The 20,473-nt window shown below is 44.0% G+C and overlaps 1 protein-coding gene across 1 annotated transcript in view; it reads left to right on the top strand.

The window, feature by feature from the left end:
• The first annotated feature begins 1,456 nt into the window (after window positions 1-1,456).
• The window catches only part of LOC126417004 (hemicentin-1-like), a 140,389-nt gene continuing 121,372 nt past the window's right edge, over window positions 1,457-20,473 (top strand). The window contains exon 1 of the mRNA XM_050084891.1: window positions 1,457-1,531. Within this exon, the coding sequence (XP_049940848.1) occupies window positions 1,457-1,531 (75 nt within the window). The remainder of the gene's footprint in view (window positions 1,532-20,473) is intronic.

The following is a 20,473-nucleotide window of genomic DNA, read 5'->3' as shown; positions in this document are numbered from 1 at the left end:
TAGAAACAGAAAAGCTAACAAGTGTAACAATGGGCGCGTCTGCATAGCGGTAGCGCTGTGGTGAGGTAGTTATGGCGATGGACCGTCAAGCAGACGACCTGTGTTCGAATCCCCCTTCTGCCATTAATTTAATTTTTTTTTTTTTTCCACAGCATTATGAACTGTCCATCCAGTCACTGAAATGTTTGTACTTTTTCTGTAGTCTTGACAGTTGTCATACTATACATTGTTCATAGAACGTGCGTTATGTGGTAAGAATACGTTACCGTTGCAAGTAAACGTGATGAATAGTGAGAGCAGGCGAGATACAGCAAACAAATCAAGAAAATGGTTCAAATGGCTCTGAGCTCTATGGGGCTTAACATCTGAGGTCATCAATCCCCTAAACTTAGAACTACTTGAACCTAACTAACCTAAGGACATCACGCACATCCATGCCCGAGGCAGGATTCGAACCTGCGACCGTAGCAGCAGCGCGGTTCCGGACTGAAGCGCCTAGAACCGCTCAGCCACATCGTCGGCAACAAATTCAAACGTTAAAAGCATATGTTTTGATAGAGCACAGAAAAACTTTGTGACTTTTGAATTGTTGCGTTCGTATGTTGCAGCTTATGTGACAGACTACTATGTTTTCATCATTTCCCTGGGATTGATCATATTCACATTCATTCGAACACCTCAATCGGGGATGGAGGCATATCTCACTCACTTACCAGGAGCACAAATTAGATGTTTCGATAAAAGATTGCTTTCATACGACATACGCTTTGTCACTAATGCCATGTATGACACGCCAGACATGTTTTCCAGTGGAGGATTCGGCTGGACTTATCGCCTTGTCATGAAACATTTGGGTCCCCATTCGAAAGACATCCTTTCGGCTACTAATAGAGTAGCTGTGCAGAATCAACTTTAATTGCAATCAGCTTTCTTACACCCCTCTGTTGCAAACGGACGTTACACCATGACACACAGAAATTTGAATACAGTGAACAGCGAAAAGAAAGAAGAAGAAAAACAACAATTTGGCATAAGTGGGGTTTGAACACGACTTGTCTGCAAGGTACTCCAACACCGTGACCACTCACTTAATCACCACGCCCTTGCTATTTCCAGCTGTCCTACACTGCACTTCTTGTCCTTTGACCGTTGACTGTTTCTATTTTGCTTTGTTTATAGTCCAGTACACCTTCTTTCTGTTTCCATACTTTAACTGTGTCAGTCTTTGACGGGCTGTCCACTGGGTGCTCTTACCACTAAATCTGATGGGAGTGTGATGGGTGGGGTGTTTCCCTGGTAGGACTGGCACTTTAGTTTTCATTTTTCTTATTTTTATGTAATAGTATTATTGCCATAAATTCGAGAGCATGAGCTGAACTCGCTGTTGGACGTCACTGTTCGCACAGACAGCGTGGAGAGCGGCTGGGGCCTGGAGCCATCGTTCGACGTGAGCGCCATGACGGAGGTCCGCGTCCCGCTGGGGGGCACGGCGCTGCTGCCCTGCAGGGTGCGACACCTGGCTGGCCGCCCGGTGAGTACTCGAGAGCGCCCGCCGAGCTAACGACCACCTCGCCAGAGGGCTAGCTATGTGTGTGTGTACCAAACTTGGTACATGTAAGTTTCACTAGCTAGGAAACAATATCGTTGATGTAAGACATTCCAGAGCTGGATTTCAGTAAAGCATTTGGCACTATGCCCATTGCAGACTGTTCACTAATGGACAAGAATACGAAATAGGTTCCCAGAGCTGTGACTGGCTCGAGGACTTCTTAAGTAACAGCACCCAGTAGGTTGTCTTAGACGGCGAGTGTTCATCAGAGACAAGGGTATCGTCAGGATTGCCCCAGAGAAGTGTGATAGGACTGTTTTTATTTTCTATGTACATTAGTTATTTGGCGGACAGGATGAGCAGCAGTCTGCTGCTGTTTGCTGATGACATTGTGGTTTGCTGGAAGTTGTCGTTGTTGAGTGACTGTAGGAGGATACAAGATGACTTAGACAAAATGTCTAGTTGGTGTGGTGAATGGCAGCTAGCTCTAAATATAGAAAAATCTAATTTAATGCAGATGAGTAGGAAAAACAAACCCGTAATATTCTAATAGAGCTTTAGTAGCGTACTGTTTGACAGACTAACGTCCATTAAATATCTAGCCTTAACGTTGTGAAGCGACATGAAATTTAAAGATCTTGTAAGGATTGTAGTAGGGAAGACGAATGGTCGACTCCAGTACACTAGAAAATTTTAGGAAAGTGTGGTTCATCTGTAAAGGAGAAGCCGGCCGGTGTGGCCGTGCAGTTCTAGGCGCTTCAGTATGGAACCGCGTGACCGCTACGGTCGCAGGTTCGAGTGATGCCTCGGGCATGGATGTGTGTGATGTCCTTACGTTAGTTAGGTTTAAGTAGTTCTAAGTTCTAGTGGACTGATGTTAAGTCCTATAGTGCTCAGAGCCAATTGAACCATTTTTGTAAAGGAGACAGCAGTTAGGGCACTAGTGTGACCCATTCTTGAGTACTGCTCGAGTGTTTAGGTCCGCACGAGGTCGGATTAAAGAAAGACTTTGAAGCAATTCAGAGGCGGGCTGCTAGATTTATTACCAGTGGGTTCGAACAACACACAAATAGTACCGAGATGGTTTGGGAACTGAAATGGGAACCCCTGGAGGGAAGCCGACGTTCTTCTCGAGAAACAATATTGAGAAAATTTCAAGAACCATCATATGAATCTGACTGCAGAACGATTCTACTGCCCCAAACGTACATTTCGCATAGGCGCTACGAAGACAAGGGAAATTAGGGGTCGTACAGAACCATATAGATAGTCTTTTTTCCCCTCACTCTAATTGCGAGTAGAACAGGAAAGGAAATGACTAGTAATGGTACAACGTACCCTCCACCACGCACAGTAAGGTGGTGTGTGGAATGTTCATGTAGATATAGCTGTAGACTGCAACATTTGTATCTGTGAGAATGGGGTTGAGATAGTGGCAACATTTAATTATAACTCCGAAACTACAATTGTGCGGCGCATGGTGCAATTTAACGGGATTTCGTACATATAGGTTGGGAAAAATTATGGGAACGTGAGGCATCTTCAGAAAAAACTGGAATATTTGTTTTTGGAAAAAAAAATTTTATTCGTCTATATCAATGTTTTCCCCTGTAAAAGACCTGTGTAGATATTACCCTTTTGCCAGCGCTTTTCCCAGTCCCCAAAACACTTGTGCAACCTAATATTTGGGACAGTATTTAGCTCATCTCTGCTTGTAATACGGATGTCTGTACATACATACATTAATCCTTGTTCCATAGATCATGAATACGACATTTCGTAATGATGTGGAACGTGTTACTTTAACATAAGTCTTCTTTACACAAATTAATTATTTAATTAATTAATTTTTTTACAGTTACTACTCCATATCTGAGAATTCATCTATTGAGTAGAAGGAGTTGTCATTCAGAAATTCCTTTAATTTGCTTTTAAATGTTGGTTGGCTATCTATCAGACTTTTAATACGATTTGGCAAATGACCAAAGATTTTTGTGGCAGCATAATTCGCCCCTTTCTGTGCCAAAGTGAGATTTAATCCAGAATAGTGAATATCATCCTTTCTTCTAGTGTTTTAGCTATGCACTTCGCTGTTATTTTTGAACTGGGATGGGTTATTAATGACAAATTTCATAAGTGAACATAATATATATATTGCGAAGGTACTGTGAGTACCCAAGTTCCTTAAATAAATGTCTGCAAGGTGATCTTGGTTGGGTTCCATCTATTATTCTGATTACACGCCTTTGTGCAATGAATACTTTCTCTCTTAATGACGAATTGCCCCAAAATATGATGCCATATGAAAGCAGTGAATGAAAATAGGCATAGTAGGCTAATTTACTGATATGTTTATCACCAAAATTTGCAATAACACTAATAGCATAAGTAGCTGAACCTAAACGTTTCAGCAGATCATCAATGTGTTTCTTCCAATTCAATTCCTCATCAATGCACATGCCCAGAAATTTTGAGTATTCTACCTTAGCAACAAACTTCTGTTCATAGTCTATATTTGTCACTGGCGTTATGCCATTTACTGTACAGAATTGTATAAACTGCGTTTTCTCAAAATTTAGTGAGAGTCCATTTGCAGAGAACCACTTAATAATTTTCTGAAAGATATTATTTGTAATTTCCTCAGCTGATTCTTGCTTCTTGGGTGTGGTTACCATACATCTATCATCAGTAAAAAGAACTAACTTTGCATCTTCATGAATATAGAGCAGCAAGCCACAAGTTGTTAACATATATTAAGAACAATAAGGGACCCAAGACTGAACCCTGTGGGACACCATTCTTGATACCTCCCCAGTTAGAGGACTCTGCTGGTTTTTGTAGACTATCTGTACTGTTAATTTCAACCTACTGCATTCTTCCATTTAAGTATGTATTAAACCACTTGTGCACTGTCCCACTCATACCACAATACTTAAGCTTATCTGGAAGAATTTCATGATTCACACAATCAAAAGCCTTTGAGAGATCACAAAATATCCCAATGGGTGATGTTTAGTTATTCATTGCATTGAATATTTGTTTAGTAAAAGCATATATAGCACTTTCTGCTGAAAAGCTTTTCTGAAAACCAAATTGACATTTTGTTACTACTTCATTTTTACAAATATGTGATGCTACTCTTGAATACATTACTTTTTCAAGGATTTTGGATAAAGCTGTCAGAAGTGAGATTGGCCAGTAATTTTTAGCATCAGATCTGTCCCCTTTTTTATGCAATGGTTTAACAATAGCATATTTCTGTCTACCTGGAAAAATTCCCTGTTTCAGTGAGCTACTACATATGTGACTGAGAATCCGATTTATTTGTTGGGAGCAAGCTTCTGGTACTGTGTTGGAAATGCCATCAATTCCATGGGAGCTTTTACTTTTGAGTGAATTTTCCTAATTTCACTAGGAGAAGTGGGTTGAATTTCAATTTTATCAAATTGCGTAGGTACTGCCTCTTCCGTATACTGCCTTGCATTTTCTAAGGAATAGCTACAACCTATTTTCTCTACAGCACTAAAAATTGTTATTAAAAATTATTTCTACTTCTGACTTCTTGTTAACAAAGTTTTCATTGTGTTTGATAGAAATATAGTCTTCCTGTGCTCTCAGTTGCCCTGTTTCCCTTCGCACAATATTCCAAATTGTTTTAATTTTATTATCAGATGTGCTAATCTCAGACATAATGCACATACTTCTGGACTTTTTAATAACTTTTCTTAATAGAGTGAAGTAGTTTTTATAATATATCATTGTTTCGGGATCATTACTCCTCCTAGTTATAAGATACATTTCTCTTTTCTGTTTACAACATATTTTTATCCCTTTAGTAAGCCATGGCATTTTACACGGTTTCTTACAATTATATTTCACTGTTTTGTTAGGGAAACTTTTCAGATATAGTCACAAAGGTATCATGAAATAGGTTAAAGTTTAAATTAGTATCATGTTCCCTGTACACCTCATCCCAGTCTAACTGTTGCAAGCTTTCCCTAAAATATTGAAGTGTTAAATCGTTAATGGAACGCACTGTTTCGGAGGACTGTTTTGCATTACTGTATCCAGCTATATCATATACTGTAACTAGCCGTGCATGATGATCAGACATACCATTCTTAACAGGAATAGTTTTTATTTGATTAAATTTATCTTCGTCTATGGAAACGTTATCTATCAGTGTGCTGCTTTCCTGTACCATTCGAGTAGGAAAATCAATAACTGATGTCAAATTGAAAGAAGCAGGTGATACTTCAAGGTCAAGCTTTCTATCTGACTCTTTCAGAAAATTTATGTTGAAATCGCCACAAACAATAATTTGCTTTCTATTGTCTGACAGATAGCACAACAAAGTATCCAAGTTTTTCTAAAATAGTTGAAAGTTTCCCAGTGGGGACCTACACATGACTACAGTTATAAGCCTTTATTTAGTTTAAGCTCACATGCACATACTTCTGTGTGTTGCTCTGCACAAAATTTTTTAGTTTCCAAATTTTCACACTATGACTGATTTTAACATATATGGCAACTCCTCCTCTCTCCATAGTGTCTCTACTTACATGTGCTGGAAGCTTATATCCACCTACATTTACCATTTCCATACCTGTGACTATATGATGTTCAGACAGGCATAGTACATCTACTCCATCCTCAGTTTCTAAATCTTCTATACGAACAAGAAGCTCATCTACTTTGTTTTTTAATCTCCTGATATTCTGGGGCAATATGTTAACATTGTTTTTTACTGTGCTTTTATATGAATCTTGTGACATACTAACATTATTTTTCACTGCACTGTTATGAGAATCTTGTGGTATTTTCACATCTCTAGTACCTGCCTGTCTGAACATTTCATTAAGCTCAATTTCAATCAATGTAGGATGGTTGGATACTGATCTTAGCCTAAAAAAGTACTCCCATGGTACCCCCCACCTTAAAGATTTTGCTATCGTCCCAGCCAATTTACCCTTCCCTTTCCTATTGAGACGCAGGCCATGTCTTGAGAAGTCCCACCTACCAATACCATCAACAGGAACCAAACCTATGTTTGACAAAGTAGCTGCCCAAAGCAGCTGATCTAGCTCCATATTGACCCTCCTGACAGAGCTGTTCAATTGGGGCTGGTCATACTGCATGAAAGCAGGAACCAAGCCAACATTTGTATGGTTCGTTGCAGATGCTATTTTTACCAGGTCACACTCAATATTGTAGCCCTGTTAAAGTTCTTTAGTTTTGGGAACACAAAAACTCTGAAGAATTTGATGGCTGTGACATTATTACCGTATTACTGTGTGAGCAAATGAATTACCATGATGCAATGATTGTGTTGTCGAAACAAAGGACAATTTTCTTTTGATTGCTTCAGATAAACGGGGCTGAACTTGTAAATTAGGTACCTCAGCACTGGAAGAACGCAAAAAGCATAACCTTCAGATCTGACCACACTTTTCGACCATTTATCGGTCTTGGCGATCCAAAACGCGTCCACTGAGACACGTGAGCCTTAATTTCGGTGTTATATCCTTAAACCCATGTTTTATCACCTGTTATAGCAATTTTCACTAACTCCGCATCGTTGGTAACTTCATCTAGCGACTCAGAGCAAATTGTATTCAACAGTTTTGGAATGAATTTTGCCGTCACATTTTTCATTCCCAAACATATGAAAAAATTTAATGACATGAACTAGCCGATACGCCAACATCATCAGTGATTTCACTGACTGTTATTCAGCGATCGGTCATAACCATATTCTTCAATTTTCTGCGATTTCATCAGTTGATGATGTGCTGGGATGTCCAGGGCTCTTCTCACGTACGTCTACACAGCCTCCTTCGAAACAAGCATATCACTCGTAAACCTGTCTTTTACTCATAGCTGACTCATTAAAAGCAATATTTAACAATCATTCCGTTGTTACAGCAAAATACAATACAAGGCGCGATCAAAAAGTTTCCTTTCCAAGGCCATACAGTCCAGAATCGGTATGCCAATCGGGCAGAGTAGTGACGACGGAGCCACCCGCTGTGATCGAGCGGTTCTAGGCGCTTCAGTCTGGAACTGCGCGACCGCTATGTTCGCAGGTTCGGATCCTGCCTCGGGCATGGGTGTGTGTGATGTCCTTAGGTAAGTTAGGTTTAAGTAGTTCTAAGTTCTAGGGGACTGATGACCGCAGATGTTAGAGGCCATAGTGCTCAGAAACATTTGAACCAGTCACGACGGACCAGGTTGAAGATAACCGTTTGATAAAACGCTGTGTCCTGCTGCGCAAAGAAATTCGTAATTGCTTGCTGCATATCCTCTTCCGACAGGAATCGTCGACCCTTAAAGGCCCTTTTTAAGGGACCGAAGGGGTGGTAATCGCTTGAGGCGAAATCAGGACAAAGCAGAAACTCGAGTGTCTCCCACTTGAGTTGGCGTAACCTCTGCTTTACGACATTTGCGATATGGTGACATTTGTTGTTATGAAGCAGCAGCTCCTATTGTCACACCAGCTTTCGTTATCTGCAACATTACACTCAAGCAACGTATTGCCTTCAACACTGATACGCATCAGGTGCTTCAGGCAAATAGCCACGAATGAGGTTGGCCTCCCAGATTGACCGCCGTCTTGTGTCGACTCGCGACCAGCACGGCACTTGGCGCATCGTTCCACGATGATAGTGTTCGACAGACATGCTGCCCCATAAGAAACGTTCATTCTCCGATGAATGTCTGCCAATGTTCGTCATTCGTCAGAGAAGAAAAGAATAACAGCACGTTGGTCCTACCTGCCGATACTTATTTACCAGGATGGGAGTCGTGCAACACTGCATATACGTCGCAGCAACGCCCTCAAACGGAAGCTTTTTGATCGCTATTCTACGAATTCTCTGGTCCATTTTTATACAAAGTAAATAATTGTCTTTACTGTAAAAATATATGTAATATTTTTGAGATCTGATAGCAGATTAGATATCCGATATGGCTCATACTACACAGATACTTTTCGGTGCACGGGAGAAAATGGTGACGAGATTAGGATAAAATATGAACTGGCAAATGCTAGATGACACTACTAAAACAGGGGTTCTTTCCATTAGTTTCCAGTATTTGAGCATTAATGAAAAATGAGAGTGTATATTATAATCTGGGTACCGGAAAGTTTACTGAACAAGATAAAACTTGATCATTTAGTGACTGCGTACAACGGTGTTCATAATAAGTAACTAGACAATGGCAGAAATAGAAGATAAATATTTAAGAAAAAGTAAAAAAATCTCTTCCGCACACTGCGAATGATTTAGTAGGAGACATGATTAGCCCTAGACGTCCTACCTGTTTAGCAGCGACGTAGAGCGCTCTCTTTGAGGTTGCTCAAAAACTACAGGCCGCCGATCCCATTCCGAAGAAGAAACTTCTGTGAGAAAGTGATTAGACGTCCATAGGTAATCAATTGCCTATATTCGCTGAAATATCGTTTATTGGGTCGTCCGTGAAGAGACAGTTAAAGCTAGAAGAACTGTCTGTAGCGAAAACTGACACGTGTTATTAACAAACAAAGAGTAGTAAGGTGAGTTTAGCCGGCCGGTGTAGCCGAGCGGTTCTAGGCGCTTAAGTCTGGAACCGCGCGACCGCTACGGTCGCAGGTTCGAATCCTGCCTCGGGCATGGTTGTGCGTGAAGTCCTTAGGTTAATTCGGTTTAAGTAGTTCTAAGTTCTAGGGGACTGGACCTCAGACGCTAAGTCCCATAGCGCTCAGAGCCATTTGAACCATTTTTGAAAGTGAGTTTATATATCACCATATGACGATCAGCAAGACAGTTGCTGGATGGATGATTTTTAGGAAAATTCAGAAGGTGGATACATTTAAATACATCGTACAAGTGGTAGAAACATATCTGACGGAATAGGGAAGCTGTGGGAATACGAATAAACTAGATTAATTTAGCATACGAACTCACTACGAATACCTAAAATTAGAAGACTCATTCGATCAATGCGAAATTAAAACGTTACCTGACTGAAATTCTCCCTTAAGCAGCGGAAAGGTTAGAATTCTTGGAACAAGGGATTCTTAGGAGGATACTTTGACCTGGAAGAACAGGAGATCGTCAATAAAGAACAGGAACGAACCAAGAGTCGTATGCAGCGATAGAGTATTTCGGGCATAATCACGGAACGGGCTATGCTACACTGGTTTGAATAGCTTGATAGTGAACTCACGTTGATGTCTTGACCACCAAATTCGTCTGATATGAATGTGATGGAACACATCTGGGCCGTTTATAAGGCACCGCCTTCATACCGCATCCTCAAACCACCGGCCCGTAATTTATGTAAATTGCGAGACCTGTATGTAGACAATACGAAAGGCCACGGTGGTATGGTAATGCAGGAATTACCGGTGATTAATTTCTGCACCGAAATGACTCCTGACGCAGAAACAGCCTTACGATACGCCACTGTAATCTGTGCGCAAGACACTATCTAAACCGGTATTAATAAAGTCTGTCCCTAGTAGTGTACTCTAATAAAGTCCGCAACCGGGGCAAATATAAAGGATGGGGCCCCTCCACGCCCACACAGACGTGGTGACCAAACCAAAAGTTCTACTGTCACCTCCGTATAAGCCGGCCGAGCGGTTCTAGGCGCTTCAGTCTGGAACTGCGCGACCGCTACGGTCGCAGGTTCGAATCCTGCCTCGTGCTCAGAGCCATTTGAACCTCCGTATAACATGTTAGGTTTTGAGTCAGGAGTCACAGGATGCGGGCTGTGATGTTATCCATGCGTTTGGGTAAGATTACTCATTTACTTGGTCCATCAGGAGATAGAAAGTGGACGAAAGCGATCGAAGGGTAGCGGTTGTAAGGGCAGATAAAAAAATGCCAAGGCAAGCGTCAAGGGAAAACAACCTCTGTGACAGTGGAACGGGTAGTAAGGGCAGTAGCGGCTTGCTAGCTGCGACAGTGCATGAAAGGTGTGGTTATGTTAGTGCGAGGTATCGTGCATCGTTACCTCTGTCGTTGCGGAAGCTCGTTGTAGGGCTTGCTGCAGTTGCTGCGTCCCTGTAACAGTTCAAGTTCGTCATGCATTAGAGGGCAATCGGTCATAGATCAGCTCACAGTGTAGGGTGTGTGTGTGGCTGGTTTGCGTGCTGTGTACAATACGGTTGCCCTGCGGTTGCCTGCTTTTCGACGGGTCGAGCATATGGGGTTACCAGTAGTAGCTGTGTTGCAGGGGCTCGCCAGTACTGTCGTGTTAGCATGCTATGGACCATAGATGTAGTGTACTCCGGAACCCATCCAAAGACTTGTCGAATCCATGCCGTGCAGGCTCGTTGCAGTATTGCGTTCCAAAAGGGGACCAACATGCTGTTGAGTAGGAGGTCTACATGTTTTGGGTCATCTGTGTACATACTCCCCAAGCCACTACACATACCATCATTGAGCCTAATTCGTATATCACTATCAATTTTCTTTTCTTTTCCATTCTCTTATTGAGCGAAGGAAATATGACTGTCTAAATGCCTCTGTAAGCGCCCTAGTCTCTCATCTATGTCTCACGATGCCTACGCAAGATTTACATTGGTGACAGCATGGTGGTCGCAAGATCACCTTACAGCACAGGTTCTGTAAGGTTTCGTGCCAACCACGTCGTCTTTCAAGGATTCCCACTTACGTTCCCATAGTATTTGTGTTACAGTCCGAATTTTCACCTTGCAACGTCGTGTGAACTGATTAGAAACTTCCTGGAACCTTAAAACTGTGTGCAGGAACAGGACTAGAACTTCGGACCTTTGCATTTCGGAGGCAAGCGCTCTACCGACTGAGACCGAGACTCGAAGCTGAGACTTTTTTTCGTGTTAGTGCTGTACCGACTGAGCTTATTTGGTAGAGTACTTGATCGCTAAAGTCAGATGTCCCAGGTTCGAACCCCAGTCCGGTACACAGTTTTAATCTGTCAGGAAGTTACAGTTTTGTTACATTTTCGTGTGGGCTATATGGACGTGTTACGATCCTACAAGCACGTCTTTCATCATGTCTCTGTATCTTACAGTCGGCTTCCCTAATACTGATTCCAGGCGATCGTTCTATTTCAAATTGCTTCTTTGTTCTGTATTGCCACGATGTGATGTACTAAAGATGGTCACCACCCACCATTAGTGTGATCAGACTCTCGCCATATACAGAACCTCACCGATGAAACAAGCGGTCTTAGACCTAAAAGAAATTTCTTTGATTTAGTCCTGGTCTTCATAACTTTTAACGAGAAGTGCTGTCAGGATAAGAAGGAACGGGAGTTGTCGTGGTGGATCTAAAATCAGCATACTATATGAGATGCAGGAATGACCTACTGTACCAACAAATAGAAAAAACTCATACAACCAGATTTATAAACAGATGAAAAACATTTTACCTCTAAGAAAAATTAGATTAACGCTTAACAGCATGACTAGCAGATGCATAGCGCTCAACAATGGACTCCCGCAGCGTTCTGTAGTGGCACTCTTATTATTTAACTTGTACACTGCGGATGTTCCAGATAGGACGTCCCGTAATTTTATACAGACAGGAGATATGGCAGTAACTTATCAAACTAAATCTTTCGAAAATATGGGTGGAAATATGCACATGTACAGAAGCCGCGTACAAGGTATAAAGGGGCAGCGCATTGGCAGAGCTGGCTTTTGTACACGGATGATTCAGGTGAAAACGTTTCCGACGTGATTATGGCCGCACGATGGGAATTATCAGACTTTGAACGCGGAATGATAGTTGGTGCTGGACGCTTGGGACATGCTATTTTGGAAATCGTTAGGCAGTTCAGTATTCCAAGATCCATAGTGTGAAGAGTTTGCGTAGAACACCAAATTTGAGGCATTACTTGGCACCATGGACAACGCAGCGGCGTTTGCGTAGAGTTGTCATTGCTAACAGACAAGCAACACTGCGTGTAATGAACGCAGAAATCAATGTAGGACGTACGACGAAGGTATCCATTAGTACAATTCAGCAATATTTCGTGTTAATGGACCTATGGCAGCAGGCGACCGACGTGAGTGGATTTGCTAATAACACGACATCGCCTGCAGAGCATCTCGGGATGGTTAGTTGGTTAGTTTGGAGAGAAAGGGACACAACTACAGGGTCATCAGTTCCTCTTTCCTATTAAACAGGTCGCGCAGTAAAACCAGTCCCCAGAAGAGTCTGGTAAGTAAAAACGGCGGAAAACGAACTGGAAAACACACTGAAAGAGAAAATGAAAGTGGCAATGCAAAAGGAGTGAACGTGCACAAAAAGGGGAAAAAAGCGGCAGATGAACGGAGCTCGATAGTCGCAAGAAGAAAAAAGTATGAGCCAGCCGCTCTGCAACACATTAAAATCACACACCAAAACACAAGGCTAGAGGAATACTAAGGCGAGCAAACAACAAAGAAAGGGTGAGGAAGAGCTAAAATAGAGGGAGGTTGAGGGCCTGGGAGAGAAGGCCAGAGGCCAACTCTTAGATTGTCTGATAAAAACTACCCTCACGAATAAAACGTAAAACTGTATCAGCTGTTGAGGCATTCTCTCCCAGCAGCGTTGGCAGTGCGGCGAGAAAGTCCGACACAGAGCGGCAAAAATTGTGCAGTCCAACAAGATGTGGACGACAGTCAAGTGGGAACCACAACGACACTTAGGTGGGTCCTCACGACGGAGGAGGTGACCATAAGTTAGCCAAGTATTGCCAATGCAGAGCCAACAAAGGACAACGAAGTCCCTGCGAGTGGTTTGCGTGGCTGACTGCCAAACGTTCATTGTGTCTTTGATAACACGTAGTTTATTTTGTGTACTGAGAATGTGCCATTCAGTGTCTCAGATCCTGAAGACAAACCGGCGTAAGAACAATCAGAGATCAGTCTCTAGCGGGCCGATCTCCAGAGGTGGTTTACCGGTAGCCTGATCGGCCAACCTGTCACCAAGTTCATTTCCTGGAATCCCAACATGTCCTGGCGTCCAAATGAAGGACACTGAATGTCCACTGTTTCTGAGGGCATAGAGAGACTATTAGATAGTCATTACCAAACGATGGCGAGGGAAGCACCGATCGAGAGCTTGTAGGTAGCTTAAGGAGTCACTACAGATGATGATGGACTCACCTGCACAGGAGCGGATATGCTCAAGAGCGCAGGAGATGGCTACCAATTCTGCAGTGAAACCACTGGTGACATCCAGCAAGGAGCACTGTACAGTTCGTCCAGCATAAGGGTAAGCAAAGCCAATGTGACCATTGACGATCAAGCCTTCTGTGTAGATTATTTCTTGGAAACACTGCAGCCATCCAGCAAGGAACACTGTTCAGTGCGTCCAGCGTAAGCGTAAGTGAAGCCAACGTGACCGTCGACCATCAAGCCATCGGTGTAGACTATTTCTGAGATTGGGAACGTGCCGAGAATAAAGAAAAATTGCCAGCAGAGGGCCTCAGGTGGAACTAACTATTTTGGGCCATGTGATAGGTCCAGACGAAGCTGTGGCCGAAGCATGGACCATGAAGCAATCGTAAAATGCGTTTTAGACAGGTACGTGCCGAGTAAAACTGTGAGGGACGGGAAAAACCCACCGTGGTACAACAACAAAGTTAGGAAACTACTGCGAAAGCAAAGAGAGCTCCACTCCAAGTTTAAACGCAGCCAAAACCTCTCAGACAAACTGAAGCAAACGATGTCAAAGTTAGCGTAAGGAGGGCTATGCGTGAAGCGTTCATTGAATTCGAAAGTAAAATTCTATGTACCGACTTGACAGAAAATCCTAGGAAGTTCTGGTCCTACGTTAAATCAGTAAGTGGCTCGAAACAGCATATCCAGACACTACGGGATGATGATGGCATTGAAACAGAGGATGACACGCGTAAAGCTGAAATACTAAACACCTTTTTCCAAAGCTGTTTCACAGAGGAAGACCGCACTGCAGTTCCTTCTCTAAATCCTCGCACAAACGAAAAAATGGCTGACATCGAAATAAGTGTCCAAGGAATAGAAAAGCAACTGGAATCACTCAATAGAGGAAAATCCACTGGACCTGACGGGATACCAATTCGATTCTACACAGAGTACGCGAAAGAACTTGCCCCCCTTCTAACAGCCGTGTACCGCAAGTCTCTAGAGGAACGGAGGGTTCCAAATGATTGGAAAAGAGCACAGATAGTCCCAGTCTTCAAGAAGGGTCGTCGAGCAGATGCGCAAAACTATAGACCTATATCTCTTACGTCGATCTCTTGTAGAATTTTAGAACATGTTTTTTGCTCGCGTATCATGTCATTTCTGGAAACCCAGAATCTACTATGTAGGAATCAACATGGATTCCGGAAACAGCGATCGTGTGAGACCCAACTCGCCTTATTTGTTCATGAGACCCAGAAAATATTAGATACAGGCTCCCAGGTAGATGCTATTTTTCTTGACTTCCGGAAGGCGTTCGATACAGTTCCGCACTGTCGCCTGATAAACAAAGTAAGAGCCTACGGAATATCAGACCAGCTGTGTGGCTGGATTGAAGAGTTTTTAGCAAACAGAACACAGCATGTTGTTATCAATGGAGAGACGTCTACAGACGTTAAAGTAACCTCTGGCGTGCCACAGGGGAGTGTTATGGGACCATTGCTTTTCACAATATATATAAATGACTTAGTAGATAGTGTCGGAAGTTCCATGCGGCTTTTCGCGGATGATGCTGTAGTATACAGAGAAGTTGCTGCATTAGAAAATTGTAGCGAAATACAGGAAGATCTGCAGCGGATAGGCACTTGGTGCAGGGAGTGGCAACTGACCCTTAACATAGACAAATGTAATGTATTGCGAATACATAGAAAGAAGGATCCTTTATTGTATGATTATATGATAGAGGAACAAACACTGGTAGCAGTTACTTCTGTAAAATATCTGGGAGTATGCGTACGGAACGATTTGAAGTGGAATGATCATATAAAACTAACTGTTGGTAAGGCGGGTACCAGGTTGAGATTCATTGGGAGAGTGCTTAGAAAATGTAGTCCATCAACAAAGGAGGTGGCTTACAAAACACTCGTTCGACCTATACTTGAGTATTGCTCATCAGTGTGGGATCCGTACCAGGTCGGGTTGACGGAGGAGATAGAGAAGATCCAAAGAAGAGCGGCGCGTTTCGTCACTGGGTTATTTGGTTACCGTGATAGCGTTACGGAGATGTTTAATAAACTCAAGTGGCAGACTCTGCAAGAGAGGCGCTCTGCATCGCGGTGTAGCTTGCTCGCCAGGTTTCGAGAGGGTGCGTTTCTGGATGAGGTATCGAATATATTGCTTCCCCCTACTTATACTTCCCGAGGAGATCACGAATGTAAAATTAGAGAGATTAGAGCGCGCACGGAGGCTTTCAGACAGTCGTTCTTCCCGCGAACCATACGCGACTGGAACAGGAAAGGGAGGTAATGACAGTGGCACGTAAAGTGCCCTCCGCCACACACCGTTGGGTGGCTTGCGGAGTATCAATGTAGATGTAGATGTAGAAGGTGTATGTGAGTGGACCTGCAGGAAAGATAGTAGAGGGAAAGTGCCTAGTGCAATAAGAAGTGACCGGACATGGTCTCAAATTGGAATACCCAATCTGGGCTGCCATTGTGAGAGATGGATCGCTGTGTTAGGGAAAAGGAGATGGTAATTGGGATGGTGAGGTGAACTAAGAATGTGCGCAGCATAATTTGCAAGCAGCTGTTGTCGCCTGATTCTCAATGGAGGAATGCCACTGTTCACTGGGCACATTTGGAAAGCTCCTGTCACAAGCCAGCTACAACGCTGAGGACGATACTAAACCATACACCAGGCTCCCATAATCAATGTGGGACTGCACAAGGGCTTTTTACAGCTGTAACAGTGTAGGGGGATCAACAACCATGTCAGTGTGGCTCAGGCATCGAATGATATTAAGATGCCACCAGCACTTTTCCTTAAGTTGACGAAGATGGGGAAGTCAAGTGGGCATTGAAGATAAGTTCCAAAAAGCAGTAAATCTCTACTACAGTAAGTAGTTAGTCATTGAGGTAAGGTTTCAGATGTGTGTGGACAGTGTGACAACGACAGAAGTGCATGACACAAGTCTTGGCAGCTGAGAATTGAAAGCCATGAGTGAGGGCCCAGGACTGCACCTGTGGTATGGCTCCTTGCAGTCGATGTTCAGCCACACCAATAGAAGAGGAACAGAAGGAAATACAAAAATCCTCACCATATAAGAAGGAAGAGACTAAGGACCCCACTGCTGCTGTGAGACCATTAATAGCAATTAAAAATAGTGGTACATTCAGTACAGAGCCCTGCAGAACCCCATTCTTCTGGCTGTGGGATGAACTGTGTGAAGCACCAACTCAAACTCTGAAAGTGCAGAGTGACAAAAAGTTGCATATAAAAATCGGGAGCAGGCCACAGAGACCCCACTCATGCAGAGTAGCGGGAACCTGGTGTCAACAAATGGTATCGTAGGCTTTTGTCAGGTCCAAGATGATGCAATATGATGTTGATGCCGGGAAAAGGCTGTTCGGATGGCAGTACTGGAGCGCCCTTGGCGAAAACCACCCTGGGATGAAGCCAGAAGACTCTGAGACTCAAGGAGCCAACATAGCCGCCGATTCGTCATATGTTCGAGCAGCTTGCACAGAACGTTGGTGAGACAGATAATACGATAGCTATCCACATCTAGCGGATTCTTACCAGGATTTAGCACTGGAGCGATGATACTTTGCCACCATTTCGACGGGAATTAGCCATCTCTCCACATGCAGTTGAATTCAGCAAGGAGGAGGCGCTAGTAATCCGCTGACATATGTATAATCATCAGGGAATGGAGGCAGTCTGGTCCAGGGACGTGTCAGGAAATCGACAAGGACACTGAGAAATTCTCACTCACTGAAGGGAGCATTATACGGCACAGGGTGGCCCATCCACTGTTTTAGAAGACAAAAGGCAGCGTAGTAATTCTCAGATGCAGAGGTACAAGAATAATGCTCAGCAAGACACTCTGCATTGCGTCGGGATCGACAGACATAGCTGCAGGTATACTGTACCTGCAGGGTCTTGATACCTGTAAAGGCATCTGAACTTGGTGCAAACCTTGGAAGGAGAGGTTTGCGTTCCAGTGATCGAGACATATCATTCCTAACATTCATACTTCAATTGTTTAATGAAATGGCGGACCTGGGCTCAGAGCTGTTTCAAGGCAATGATGTGCTCCAGGGACAGGTGGCACTTATGACATTGGAAGGCCCGTCTATGGTCTCTAGTGGTCGCAGCGATTTCCAGCGACCACCAGGGCACTGACTTTCGCTGGGGACAACCTGAGGAACAAGTGATTGCTGATTCACCTGCGGCAACAATGGTAGTAGTGATGGTGTGGGTCACCTCATCGATGCTGCCAAGCAACAGAGATTCAGCAGTGGTGGCGGAGGTGAAAGCATCCTGTCAGTCTTCGTAAGAGGCCATCTGGCCAGGCACCCAGAGGAGTGATGCTGGGTAAGGAACAGGAAAAGCGGAAAGTGGTCACTACCATACAAGTCGTCATGAGCTCTATAGTGGATAGATGGGAAAAGACCAGGACTGCAAACCGAGAGATCAGTGACCGAGTATGTGCCCTGTGCTACACTGAAATGGATGGGGGCACATGCATTTAGGAGGCAAAGGTCTAGTTGAGTTAGTGTATCCTCAACACCTTTACCACAGCAAGTGACCTAGGTTCTACCCTGCAAAGGGCTATAGGCGTTAAAATCACCCAAGAGCAGAAAAGGTGGGAGAATTTGGGAAAATAGTGCAGCCAAGACATGGTGCAGCAGTTCGCCATCTGAAGAAAGGTAGATGTTGCAGGTGGTAATTTCCTGCATTGTCCTCATCCTGACAGCCACAGCTTTGAAAAGTGTTTGAAGGGATACAGTTTCGGTACAGACAGGGGTAAGGACATAGATACAGACTACAACTAACAGTCACTACAGTTTTTGTAGCACCCCCAATATCATGAAGGGTGGGGTTTCCTGAAAGACAACGCAAAAGCCCGGTGTAACACTTAAAAGTCGTTGTAACTCAGCCAGCTGGGAGAAAAAACCGCCACAGTTCCACTGAAGGATAATGATGTCAGTTGTCTGGGAAGGCATGAAGGGACCAAAGATGCAGGATATGCCTCAGGGTCACCTGCCATCATTGGTTGAGTGCTGGTATCCTGGACCATAGCGTCTGAGGCATTGGCAAGATCTAGATACTCTGGGGAAACTACAATCTCTACCTCGTCCTCCGATGCACAACTATTAGGGAGTGGTGGTGTGGGGGCCATCAGAGGCTCATGGTTCTTAACCGATTTCTTCTTCATCAGTTTGCCTTTTCGTTGCTCTTTAGGGGCTTGCAGGTAGTGCTTCCCTGAAGTAGCGTCAGGGACAGAGAAAAAGTGTGAAGCCCTTTGACCAGCAGCAAGTGGCTCCTTCAGCCACTGGCTAGTGCCCACTTTGCAGAGATCTGGGAAGGGAGAGTCCAATGGACCCCATCCATGTGAGAGGAGCCCGACGAGGTATTTGCTTCTCCAGCTTGGTTGTGGGAACCTATGTCCCCAGCGTTTGATAGGGTATTGTTCCCAAAGTAGGTGCTTTGGGACTAATGGAAGAAGAGGTGCCCCAACCACCATAGGTGCAGAAGTATTCGGGTGGCCCTGAGGGCCTACTATATGATGCAGGGACTTGGGGTCTACCATAGCCAGTGAGGGTGATGGCGATGCAGATGCAGCATATGAAGACGTCAAGTGAATTAAGTGCAGCTGTTCATACTTCTGTTTAGCCTCTTGGTAAGTCAGCCAGTACCGTGTAGTTTGGCGAGCAGGGGGAATGATGATCTCTGCTGTTGACAGAGGTGGGAGGAGGGGCACAGGGCACATGGAGTACTTGGATGCAGTTGGCGTCTGCAATCTCTACATGTGGCACTGGAAGTGCACCAGGAAGACATGTGCCTGAACTTCCAGCACTTAAAGCATCGCATAGGGGAAGGGATGTATGGTTTGACACACAATGGTAAACCATCATCTTGACCTTTTCAGGTAACGAATCACCCTCAGAGGCCAAGATTACGGCACCAGTCGTAACCCTATTGTCTTTAGGCCCCCTCTAGATGCACTGGATGAAGTGAATTCCCCATCATTCTAAATTGACATGTAGCTCTTCGTCGAAGTTCGGCAGAAGATCGCGATGGGAAACAATTCCCTGGACCATGGTTCAAATGGCTCTGAGCACTATGGGACGTAACTGCTGAGGTCATGAGTCCCCTAGAACTTAGAACTACTTAAACCTAACGAACCTAAGGACATCACACAAATCCATGCCCGAGGCAGGATTCGAACCTGCGACCATAGTGGTCACGCGGTTCCAGATTGTAGCGCCTAGAATTGCTCGGCAACCCCGACCGGCCCTGGACCATGTTGAGGCTGTTATGATGACTGTTTGAAATGGGAATATCACCGAGCTTGTCTCAGGCGAGTAATGCCCACAACTGGGCTGTGGATGCCATCTGAAGCAGGAGTGACTCATTGTGCATTTTTGGTAGCACTGTCACTTCCCCAAACCTATACTCTAGGTATTTAATAAAATATAGTGGCTTCATATCCAGAAAGGAGTCCCCATCAGTTCTGGTAGACAATAAATAATGAGGCGAATATGGCGCTCTTCTTTCCATACCCTACATTTCTCCCATGGGGTACCTAGAGAGGGGAACAACATGGGGTCATAAGTCGCAGCATTGTACTCTACCTTCCCTTTCTTAGAGGTACTCTACCTTCCCTTTCTTAGAGACTGCTGTAGCCATTTGATTCCCAGCAAAAGATGAATGTGTGTTTCATTGCAGGTTATCTGCCCTGATGCCACTCACTCCAATCAGGGGCCCTCCCTACATGCGCCACCCAGTCATAGCAA

The sequence above is a fragment of the Schistocerca serialis genome, chromosome 8 (assembly GCF_023864345.2).
Source record: "Schistocerca serialis cubense isolate TAMUIC-IGC-003099 chromosome 8, iqSchSeri2.2, whole genome shotgun sequence".
NCBI lineage: Eukaryota > Metazoa > Arthropoda > Insecta > Orthoptera > Acrididae > Schistocerca > Schistocerca serialis.
The sequence above is the reverse complement of the archived record's forward strand: the minus strand, read 5'-3'. Positions and strand labels throughout refer to the sequence as shown.